General features: G+C 42.3%; 1 protein-coding gene across 1 annotated transcript; it reads left to right on the top strand.

Annotated features, from left to right (window-relative positions):
- The first annotated feature begins 7882 nt into the window (after positions 1-7882).
- On the top strand, positions 7883-11980 carry LOC311350938 (uncharacterized protein). Its single transcript, XM_084471039.1, has 6 exons — positions 7883-7975; positions 8130-8203; positions 8367-8490; positions 8809-8915; positions 10923-11028; positions 11355-11980. The coding sequence occupies exons 1-6, from the start codon at positions 7933-7935 to the stop codon at positions 11516-11518; spliced, it is 618 nt and encodes a 205-aa protein (XP_084327165.1). The 5' UTR covers positions 7883-7932; the 3' UTR covers positions 11519-11980.
- Positions 11981-12622: the final 642 nt, after the last annotated feature.

Below are 12622 nucleotides of genomic sequence, written 5' to 3'. Positions count from 1 at the left end.
TGCAAAGCATAGCTTATTTTTAAGATGGTATACAAACACAACATACTAACACTTTGCAAGAAAACATGATGCTTTACTTCAACTTAACTGCTAATAAATATCTAAAGCCAATTTATTTTAAATAAGTGTGTCCATTATATATATATATATATATATATATATATATATATATATATATAAAGAGATTCCCCCCAAAGAGCTTCAATGGCTGTGAATACAAAACTATAAAAAGAGACTTTCCATATGAATGTGAATCTGAGACTGGAGGCATGATGAATCAGTGTGTCTTGTGGGATTGCTGCCAGGGTCAAATGTTTATAATGTGTTTATATGTAAAGGGTTGGGCATGATACAATATTTATAATTGTTCTTTAACAGTAAACAAGCTATTAAAGGACTTGGGGGAACTGAGGAGATGCATCTCATTTGTTGTTAAAGGTGTCATTCCCCGATACCCTCTCTCTCTGCTTCTCCGTTTCTCTCCTTCTCCCTCTCTGTCTCGCTCTCTCTCCTTCTCCCTCTCTCTGTGTATCTCTCTCACCTTCTCTCTCTCTCTGAGTCTCTCTGGAAGTTTAATTGGTTTTATTACTGTGACGGACAGCGCTGTTAGCCAATCAGAGGCGAGTCTTTTGCATGTCATGAGTAAGAGCCAAAATCATGTTGTTCCTCCCCACCCACCTCCTCCACCACACTAGAACAGTCAGTACGTTTACATGCACAGCTTAATTTGATTAAAGCCATAGTTCGACTATGCTCCTCAATTGGACAACTGCAATTGTCTGCGTATACATGGCGGTGAGTAAATCGATTCATTGGCCGAAGCGTGTCATACCCCGGTACGTTAGGTGGCGCTGTACCCATTTCAACTAGTGGTAATAGAGCCACCGGTTGACCTCTTTACCTCACCCATTTATAAAGACAGACTGGTGAGAAAGGCCAATAACATTGTATGTGACTATACACACCCCCTGTCATGTTATTTTAAACTACTCCCATCTAGGCGTCGTTTCTGCCCACCCCTTATGACTAAGAACAGATCCAAATTCTCTTTTGTACCACAAGCTATAAAAGCCTTAAATCAGTAAAATAAGCTATCTTATGTCCAGCTGGCCTGGCCATATCCAAGGGTATGTAGTGTATCGTAGTGTGTGTTGTATGTTCTCCATGTTATGTCTGTTGGTGTCTGATGTATGGACTACTTGCTGTCATATGTTTGTTGTCCTGTCATGAAGTGCCTGGCGACTGTGCCGCAAACCCAACTGCCCCACGGGGATAATAAAGTTATCTACTACTACTACTACCAGTAACAACAAACTCAGGCGGCATTCGAGAAAGATGTTTTCAGTAGACAGCTGTCAGTTCACTTCGGATATCATTTCGTCTCCGTCGTATGCGGACTCCTCCGGCTGCTCTGCCGGCGGAGGAGTCCACATACGACCGAGAGGTCGAAACAATGGAGCGTCTGAGAAATGATATGGACCCGAAGTGAACTGACAGCTGTCTGCTGAAACATCGCTTTCTCCTCCATGTTCGTTTCAATCTGGACTTCAGAGAGTCAAAGCCAAAGTTAATTTCCCCCAATTCCTTTTTCCCCCATGGTCAAGATAAACCCCATTAGGAGTCTTTACTTGTTGTGAAAGTACCAGAGTCTGAGAACCCGACACAGTCTGTAAGATTCATAATATCAGAGAATACCCCCGTCAGTTCGGCCGCGGCGCAATGAATGAATAAAGATCGTAGTTATTTTACAACCTCGTTGATGAGAAACATTTAGAAAAACAGGTACTTTTAATTCAGCCGTGGGTGAAATTGAAACATAGTGTGTACTGAATGCATGTTGATGATGATACTATTGCAACAACACATCATCAGTAGGGTAAAACTAACCTGTTTCACGACGGTCTAAACCAAGCTCACATTCCCTATTAGTGGGTGAACAATCAAACGCTTGGTGAATTCTGCTTCACAATGATAGGAAGAGCCGACATCGAAGGATAAAAAAGCAACGTTGACGTCTTATAGGGGGTAACTACATTGGCACGACACCGGCTTCCTCCATCTACTGCGCCAGCTTTTTAAATAAATCGCCGACCCTAAGTGAGTTGACAGCTGTCTACTGAAAACATCTTTCTCCCACCGGAGCAGCACCTCCGCCGCCCGTCCGTATACGGCATTCCCCGCCGCATCGCAAGGAATGAATAAAGATTGTAAACACGTCGGGAGAAAAAAACATTTATTTTGACAGATGTGCCCGAAGTTACTACTTTACAACCTTGTTGATGACCCACATTTAGAAAAACATGTACTTTTAATTCAGCCTTGGGTGAAATCGAAGCGTAGTGTCTGTGTGCTTCCACCTTTAATGAATGCATGCCATGCGCGCAGCCAGGACACAATTAACTACATTCACCGGCTTCCTCCATCTTCTGCGCCACTTTTTAAAATAAATCGCCGTTTCTTGTTTTCCGACGGCGACAATAACAACACGACTATCGTCTCCTTCTACTTCTGGCTCACGGCCCCGGGAAAAGATCTCGAGCATGCGCAGAACGCAATTCAACGCATGATCCAATTCGACTCCGTACATGCACGCTTAACTCGACTATGAATCGCATTATCTAGGGGTCTTACTGGTACTGTCGCTTTTCCACCGACAGTACCAGCTCAACTCGACTCGCCTCGACTTGGCCCGCCTTTTTTTGCGTTTCCATTGGCAAAAAAAGTATCCGGTACCTAGTACTTTTTTTTGTACTACCTCCGTCGAGGTTCCAAGCGAGCGGAGTAGGTACTTTTGTGTGACGTAAACAGGTTGCTGGCAACTGATTGGCCAGCGGCTGTAAATGGGAATAATCACTCAAAGTTAAGTTGTGTCCGGCGTGGTTGGAGTCCACGGACCCGCTCCCGAGGGGGACACAGATTTTTTGCCGTGTGTGTCGCTGTGTGTGGTTGTGTGTGTCCGGCGTGGTTGTGTGTGTCCAGCGTGGCTGGAGTCCACGGACCCGCTCCCGAGGATCAGTGTTTCGCTGTTTCGCAATGACTAACAATAGACAATAGTCATTGCACTTTATTTCCCATCATAACCTTTCCCGGGAATCAGGAAATAGTCTTGATCAGATTCAGATTTCCCGGGAATCGCGTCTCCCGTGATTAAAACCTAATGACGACCCGAAGAATGTCACAATGACTTCAGTAAAAGCCTTGTCACAGGGTTCAGAGAATGAGTAAACAGGCAGAAGGGCGAGCAGTGTAGGGAATATGATGAGGTTTGTACAAAGTGAAGGGCTGCCGGGTAGGTCAGTCTGAGGACAGACTCTAAACAGGCCATGCCAAGACAAACAGCCCACAAACACACATCGACTCAAATACTAACCGCATATATAGTCAGTCTAAAGCAGGTTGTCATGGTAAATATCCAACCAGCATGGGGTCACACCTACCTTATGGGGGGCAAGTGGGCAGGTTCAAGGGAGTACTCATTAGGAAACGAAAAACAAAACAAACAAAATATTACTATTTGTTGAAGTTCTTCAATGTCACATGTTGACCATGAGTAAAAGTATGTCTCAGCTTATTAAATGTTAAGCCCCTCGGCCACAAGAATATTAATAATGATGATGCTAAATACCAATAGTATACTTCAAAGGGGTACTTGAGCTGTACTGAGTAAATTACTTCATGGAGCCACTGTTTTCAATGAGGATATCTGACTCATGTTAACATCAAAAATGAAAACTATAAAGTGTATTCAAGTCAAGTGCCAAGTTTTGTTTAACATGGTAGGTGCCAAGTTTGTATGCTACTGCCAATTAACACCCTCCCCAGAGTCTGTCAGGAGTCAAGTCACGGTAACAGTAGGGGTGACACTGAGAGAAGTCCATGACTGCTATTGTTTCTCCTTGTAACTTCTTGTATCTTCTGAATCGCTATTTACATTCTCCTCCTTCCTATTAGCTGTTTACACCAGTGAACAGCCCCGGAGCAAAAATAAACAAACAAGACAAAAAGTACAACCACAAAGTAGAGCAAATATGTAACTGAGACGGATCTCGCTGCCTCCAATGCATGCTCGGCAGTACCGCTCTCTCTGTCGCAGATAAGGCACGTTCGGAGCAGCCAGTTCCAGCTGTACGGCTTTGAGATGAGAATCCTGGTAACGAGGTTAGTCGGATCTGCTGACAAGATAACATGATTGTTTTGAGTGGTCCCCCCGAGCAGAGAGACGGCAGCTGGCAGAACAAGAGGCGCCGCGCCGTGTACAGGAGGGGGGAGTGTCTGCTAGACAGGCGGACAGTATTTACAGCCAAGACCAATGATTAAGTGAAGGAAATCGGCTGGTCGGAGAGGTGTAAGGTGTGCAGGCAGACGAAACACTACATTTATTTATTTTTTGTACATAAATGAACAGTTCCCTCCGTCACGTTCTGTTTTTGTGCTGCAGTGGTGTGTTCTAAGTGCTCATTATAGTTTTCCCCCTGTAGGTGTTAGTAAAAATGTTTTTGTGTTTCCTGATTGAATAAGTGGCTGTGTCACTTATTCTGAGCCTCAGGGTTTGTCTGCTGGGATCTTTTTAAAGTACAGGCAAACAAACACGGCATTTAAGTCCAAATGGGCTTTTCTCCTTCCCTATTTCCCCAAAGCGCTGTTTTTCTCAACGGTCCAATAATTTGTGTGGAAAAAACCTACGCCGCAAACTGCAGGCGAGATAAGAGTGGAGTGGCTGTTTGTCCTTCACCATTTCACTAGTCATAGTGGAATAGACCAAAACCGGTGCATCCACTAGCCTCTCCTTTTATAATCATGTAAATGGACTATCTTATATTATCTTATCAGTTTGTAATTGTTGCTTTTCCTGGAACTGAAAGTCTTCTCTAGTCGATGCAAGCGCTGCTGGACGGCTAAACGGCCAACCCTCAGCCCTCCCCTTCACCAACTTTCTCCCATTTCCATTTTGTTATGAAGAAAAAAGGTAATAAAATAATAATAATATAAAAATAAATTATAAAAATAATTATTATAAAAATAATAATAATAATAATAATAAACCAAACCGTATCGTGTTGTGATCTGGTCCCCAGCACCACTCAGAGCTCGTCATATCTCCTACAGAGACCTTTTGGTGGACGTGTTCCCTTCTAATCAGCCCACATATTCACAGCAAAGAGGGTCATTAAATAGAGCTAATAGGAATTATTACGAGCGTCAATGCTTTCCCTAGAGGTACAGCCGTGCACCCCGTACCCCCTTCCCATCAGACACACACACACACACAGACAGGAAGAGAAAAATCGGTTGGAAATGTAGCGAGAGATTCTGTTGGAATACCAATTACCTGCGCCCGGCCGTCCACGGCACACCCATGTGAATCATTTGACAACAGAGGAGGCCTTTTTCTCCATGGCTGGCCAACCCGGCACAATGCCTTTAGAAGCGCGGCGAGACAAAGCGCACCACGGAAAGAATGTCACAGGTATTTGAGAAAGGTTAGACACAAAGGACAGCAAAACTCGCTGTCCGACGAGCCATTGATCAGCGCTATTAGACAGTGCATTCAGGGCGCATTCAGGGAGGACAGGCTGCCCAACGCAATGCATGAGTGCACATGTGTGTTTCAGGGAGGGAGTGTCACCTGGAAGTGGGTGTTTTGGCATAAGGTGAGTGTGTGTGTGTGTGTGTGTGTGTGTGTGTGTGTGTGTGTGTGTGTGTGTGTGCGTCCTATGTGTCTTTTTTTTATCCTCGCACCAAACAGACTTCAGTCTTGAATATGTCCCTGGATGGGACTTCTAATGCAATCTGCCCTCATACTTACCATGATAAACACTGATGTAAATGTCAACTCCTGGTGAAAACACAGCGAGGTTCCCGGCTCGTTTTGCACCTCTCGGGGACATGGGTCGGCGCAGGGGAACAATGGTTGATACTGCAGCTAAATCACCGTAGCTCTGTGGGGCGTCAGCGTGCCTCCTCTCATCTAGCTTGGCACGGCCTGCTGAGAAGCAAGATTAAGGCTTGGTTTGATTTATCTAACCGCTGCTTCCTGCCTGCCATCCAATAGATGGACATATACATCATTCTTCACACCCATGCTTCACATAGCCCCATCCTATGGATCATGTGGACTTCAGGGGTATAATGGTCCCAAGCACTCGCAGTTTGGTTATTATCATGTTTCTGGGGTGTCTTGTTACGGTTTAGCATGAATATCAAGTTCAGCTGCGAAAAGCAAGCAAATTTGCCTAGTATTTTTGTATGATTATGTATCATTGACAGATATTAGTTTTAGTCAATGACATAAGTTCCTATTTTAAGATACAAGAGTGTAGAGGCCAGTTGATAAACAACATATTTCACATGAACCGCAAGCATAAGTAATGTAGTATCCAATACATTTGACAGTGTAATATGTGCACATGTGCACATGCAGTGAGCTGGGGCCCCCTGCTGGCCAGGCACTGAAGGATCTAACAGCACCAGCAGCTTTGTTTCTATGGTGAGAAACGGTGCAACAGAAGGGTGTGCTTACATGTGAACATACAGCCTGGCATGTAGCTAATTAAGCAGAGATGTCATAGATTTAGATGTCATAGATGGCCTAGTTTAGATTTGTAATTGACGTGACATGTGTTATGTTGTGATATGTATAAAGGGCTGATTATGGTTCCACGCCGACGCAATGCAAGGACCACGCAGACGCTTCGACGCAGACGTGAACCTGTTTTGGTTCTGCGTCGGGTTTCAGTTAGCGGACCAATCACAGCCCTTGCGGCTGCATCGCCTCGACGCAAGGTTCAAATTTTTGGAAGGCGCACGTCAGGCCCTTGTGGTGGACGCAAGGAGGGTCCGCAAAGATGCAATGGGTCCGTAAACCTCCTTGCGTTGCGTCAACATGTGACCATAATCAGCCCTTCAGTAACGCTGGCTAAGCACGTTCTGGGGGTCCCCTGCATTGCCTTTTGGTTTGCCAAACAAAATGACCAATACTGGTGTGTCCCAAACTACTATGAGACATAGGGCAGATATGAAGGCATGCTGAAGCAGTGTTTGCTGAGTAATTGCTGCCGAGGTCCAAAATTGATAATGGCTTTATATGTAAGGGGCTGGGCATGATATGATATTATATTTATAATTGTTCTTAAACAGTAAATAAGCTATTAAGTAATCCTGAGGCCGCCAGTGTGAAACCATTACGTCTTTTACGTGTGCACCTTAGCCATGCTGTGTTCTTCAACATTATAGGCAGAAGCAGCTACGTCTCTACAGAAATGTATCTTAAAGAACACTGATATGATGATGTTAACAGTTTTATCTGATTGATCAAAAACATGAAAAAAACAAACATAACATTTGGCCAATTGTGAGGAAAATTACTTCTTCAATCAAAACATAATAATAAAAACTAATTGTCCCTTAGTTAGATGTGCTCAATTGCTCTCCCAGAGAGTGTAAATAATTCAGCTATGCCCAGATAGTCAGATATACATTATAAATAGCCATCCATATAAATTATTTACTCGGCCTTCCATTGTGGCATAACTTACTGACTGACACACTGAGCCATTAAGTGTGTCAGTTTTATTTTGTTGGGGGGGTGATACATATGCATATACAGTATGCAGTGCCAGCTCCCATGTCAGATGAAGGAAATCCACAGATCAAAAAAGATAATTACCAAAATCCTGCACTTCCAAACTTGGAAAACAAAACAAACAAACAAAACAATTGCAATAAAATCTGGAAGAAATTGTACAAAATGCCCTATTTGTATTTCGCTTTTAGGCTGACTCGATGACTCAGCAAGGGTTTCCCAATATTGTTTTCCAACGACTGAATACAAATATTGCCAAATATTGGCTAATGTGTAAACTGTCAGGTCAATAAAAGAATCAGCCTCAGTGGTTGGCTTGCAGTCCCCAACACAATAACCCTTTGGCAACCATGGGAACAACAGTTACACCACTATGTCTCTGCATATTAACAGGTATGTAGGCCTACTATGAGAATGAAAAGAGAGAGTCAAAACAGAAAGGTTAGTAGAATGACTAAATTGTAAATTAGCCCGTACAGAGAATCATTTCTACCTGTGTGTGTGTGTGTGTGTGTGTGTGTGTGTGTGTGTGTGTGTGTGTGTGCAGCACTGCTTGCCTGCACTGTTCAGGAACGAAGTGTACAGGAAGATTGTTCCCCTGACATATTTCACCAGGCCAGAGTAAGTATTAATGCATCATTATCATTGATCGTCAGCAGTGTGTTCTCTAGACTAGAGAATGCCATTAACTTAACTCTCTCTAACGAGAGATAGAAGGGACCAAAATAGCCATGGCTAGAAACAGCACCATATGCTAAGTTGTTGTGTCTACTCTCTCCAACAGGTTGCAGCCGCGTCCTGTGACAGTTCTGTCTTGTCCCACTGGAGTGCAGAGGATAGAGCTCAACTGCTGCGCTCCATGGCAACGCTGACTACAATGATCAAGCAGTCCAGTCATCCAGTGGGAGGTAGCAGGCAAACCAGAGAGATAGGCTCTGCTTGTAGCCATTGAGTAAGGAGTGTTATTCCCCTAGCGGCCATCTTGTTTCCTAATGCTAGAATGCTTAACTCAGTATTGAGTTTCCCCTGCCCAGCAAGCATTAAGTACCAGGATGGAATCAAGATGGCCACTGGGTGAATATGGCCCATGGCGCGCAGACCAGCACACACAAATGGACAGACTGACAACAAAATCATAGAAGTGGAGGGGAAACATTTCAATGTAAAAAGGTTAGGTTGGAGATCCTAAATGATTGATTCTCTGATTCCTATCTTCCTGCCTATAGGTTGTCATTTGTATGATGGGTCTCCATCAGTAGAGGTGCACAGCAATGGAGGAGTAGTGTGTGTTGACATCGAGGAGAAAGTTTACTGTAAGCCTATGTGTGACCATGTAAGTACTTCCTATCTAAGTAAATGAAGATTATGGTATATCCAGTAAATTAGTGTACTGTATACACATGGTACACTGTTGGTTATTGTTCCCTATTGGTTATATTCCAAGCAATTAGATGTATGGGCTTTGATGTATGTATGGGTGAAAGCTTGGCCTTCTGTGGCTGTAGTGAATACCTTTGATATTCAAGTGGATGTGTCAGTTTCAACAGCCAATTATATTTTCACAAAGCGTGGGTGGGATTTTTTGGCCAACTTCTGGGCTTTCATGAAAACGATTTCCCTGGGGTTGATGCTACATCCCACAGGGTTATGGACAGAAGAAATCTGGCCGTCTTTTGGTTGGCCAATCAGTAGTTTCATTTTAATTAGCGCTGCTTGGCTGACAGTGGCCCAGGATGAGAGGGGTACTTAGATCTGTATAGAAAATAAATAACTACTAATAATAACGAAAGTCATAACAATGAGGTCCAGAGAGTAGGTACTGGAATCGACAGGGACCTCCAGATATATGATATCACATTTTTGAGTGGGTATCATTGCGAATCTGTAATTATTGTGATTCTGTAAATATTGCAATAATATTTATTTACTATTTTTTGGGAATTTTTTTGACTAATGGAATCCACTTGACTATACCACAGTCTGTAGTATGTATCGTTCATTTACTCCCACGAAGATAACATTGAAGATGTTTGAGTCAACCTGACGACACAAGTTAAGTAGCAAAGAATTGTGATGCTTGCATGAATCGATTTCCCCAAGTAGAGAGCTCCTGTACTATTGGTACTCTGCGGCCTCTTACTGTCAGCTTGGTGAGCCTCTGCCTTTACTGGGTCTCTGCCGGGACGCCTCTATATCCCACACAGCTTCTGGCTGTGTGTGTGGGTGAACTATAACCTACGAAAATATAGCACCACAAGAACATGGTCAATACTGAAAAGCTCTCATTCACCTGAGAGCTCGCTTTCAGGGATCACACATGTCCTGCCTGTTCAGTTTAAGACAGATTTATTGTTTGAGACATTGGGAGATGCTCTTGTTTAAAGTAATATTGATGGTGTTGTTATTATTTTGTTGACTTTGCTGACACCTCAGGACTATGCGGCTGTTCAGACGGAAATCCCATTCAGACATAATTATTAAATCTAAACATAAATATATAACATAAATTATGAAATGTAACATAAATATTTCAGGAAAACAGGCCAATCGCTTTTTTCTCAAGTGAATGCATTACACATCCGTAAATTAGCATATATCGGACAAACAAACCGTATCTGCACGGTGGATCAAATGTATACTATGTATAAGAGGGTTGGTGTGCAGACAGGATGTTTCGACACACAAGATACTGGCTGAGTATGCGATTAGCCAAGGAGGAAGATGGAAGAAGGAGAAGTTATCGTCTCATTGGCTTAAAACAACGGAGGAACATTAAATTGAAAAAAAAAACGAATGCTAAAGGCATACAAGCTGAGCTGGACTCATCGGAGGTTGGGTTGAAAATGGATGAGCAGCATGTTTTTAGCGGTGTGGCAAAATCAGGGTTAGGCAGTGGATGATTACTTACAGCTGGGTAAAAGTTAGAATAAGAGGTCAAAATGTCTCTGGTCAACAAACAGTTTACAAAGGTTACCAATTCATCAGAAACCCTGTTACCTTAACCACATAGTCATTTCACTATTAACATGCCAAAACAGTCATAAATGATTTTCCGTAAACTAAAATCAGGTCTTTCTCAAGCCTCACATGCATAATAATATCTTTGAAAGCAAGCATTTTTTTTATACGAGCATATGAGGGTTATTGTTGCGGTTGAAGTAGGGTAAAGCTCGGCCATAACTGAGGTGAGTCACTGGAACCTCGTCAAATGGTGAATTGGCCTGTCAAAGGAACCCTTGAATCATGCATGCTCTTTATTCACAATGCCATGAAGAATGCATGTAGATCTGTGTCTGGAAAAGATGAATAGAATGACTGGTATGACATTCATTTCTCCCAGGGTTATGATTTCAGTTTCCTCCGGAGGGGACGGCCGCATGAAGTGTGCTCCGCGGGGAGCTGGACGACGCAGTTCATTGGAGGAAACAGGCTTGCAGTCTGCAATCGTGAGGATTAATTTAATCTATTGATCATCAGCCCTGAGCCAAAGCTGAATGCTGAAGTCTCTTGCTGAGGTTTAAAATGGATTTGCCTCGAGAGTCTTCTGTATAAAATACACTCCCATTGTAGAACATTTCCATTTTAGTGTATTATTTATTTGTGATCTTGCTATTTATTTGTGATTACTTGTTATTGCATTTCTCTTGAGAAACATGATTGTTTGGTTCTAACACTTTGAATACAGTGAAAATGTACCCTTCTGACCTGACTTCAACTGTCCCCGGCCTGTGTCCCTTCTAACATTCCCTTCTCTTTGCTTGTTGGTCTCCAGCCTCAGCTATTCAGATTTCTGCCGAACCGTCAGCATATTTTAAGGACAAGAATTGCCTGCAGGCAAAGTACTCTGATCGGGATCAAATCATCCAGGAGTTCATCACCGAGCTGAGAGCACAACAGATTACTGGAGCTGCCACGAATGCCACCCTCGTGTGTTAGGAGAAACCAAAAGGCCGAAAAGCAGGGACAGATTTAGAAGCTTTGGAAAGATTTCAGTTAATAATTAAGATGGCTGAATATGTTTGTGGCAACACGTCTATAGTCGGGCAACAACTAAGCAATATTTCCTTGGTCAAATAATCTCATCTAAATTATTTGAATAATCATTTAGTCAAAGAAATATTCAAAATTGATATACTCCTTTATGAGGATCCATGAACCCACTATTAAAATGTAACTGGAATATTATCATTGATAAATTACTCAAACAATGAATCGATGATCCAAATTAGATTTTATGGATGATCTGTCGTTAGACTAATCTATTAATGGACTAATTGTTGCAGCCCTAGTCTATAGGCTTTAATTAGAAAATATATAATATGCACAACCAAATACAGAAACCATTGTTTAGATGTTTTGAAGAGATTTGGTGAAAAATAAAAAATTTCAAATCCAAAATTCTAATTATTTTTTTTATTGTGTGTGTGTGTGTGTGTGTGTGTGTGTGTGTGTGTGTGTGTGTGTGTGTGTGTGTGATACATTATCGAAGATTCAATGGATGCCTCTGTAATAATGCAAAAGGCCAAATTGTACAGGTTGTACAGCACCTGCATTATGTTGTGATTGCATATGGGTGACTTAGCTAAATGCTTGTTGTTTATTACAACCAATCCCATCGTTGTGTCACAGCCACAGATTCAAATGGGATTGCAGAACCTCATTAGCTATTGACTTCTGGATCCATTTATTAACATTCTTACCAGAAGTAAGGCCAACCAGAGAATTGCCCTTTGGGACTGTAGGCACTCTAATAATCAATTATGTTAATGTTTTCTCCTAGCGATCACTTATGCTGCTTAGTGGTAAAAGAAAGAAAGGTGGATTGCAACGTCAGAGAGATACCATGAGGTGGCGCTAGAACACTGTCAATGACCTGGAACAAACTGTGAGGTTGTATTTTCTTATTTTATTAAGTATTCTCCAGAGCTAGATGAGATTATTAAACAATTTAATATTCTTGGAAAGTTATTATTCTATTAGAGGAGAATCAGCATTACTATTTCATATTCAATGTCTACTTTGCAGTGCATGAGAAGGCGG

The sequence above is a fragment of the Micromesistius poutassou genome, assembly GCF_964030765.1.
Source record: "Micromesistius poutassou genome assembly, chromosome: 7".
Taxonomy (NCBI): Eukaryota; Metazoa; Chordata; class Actinopteri; order Gadiformes; family Gadidae; genus Micromesistius; species Micromesistius poutassou.
This window is presented reverse-complemented; position numbering and strand designations above follow the sequence as displayed.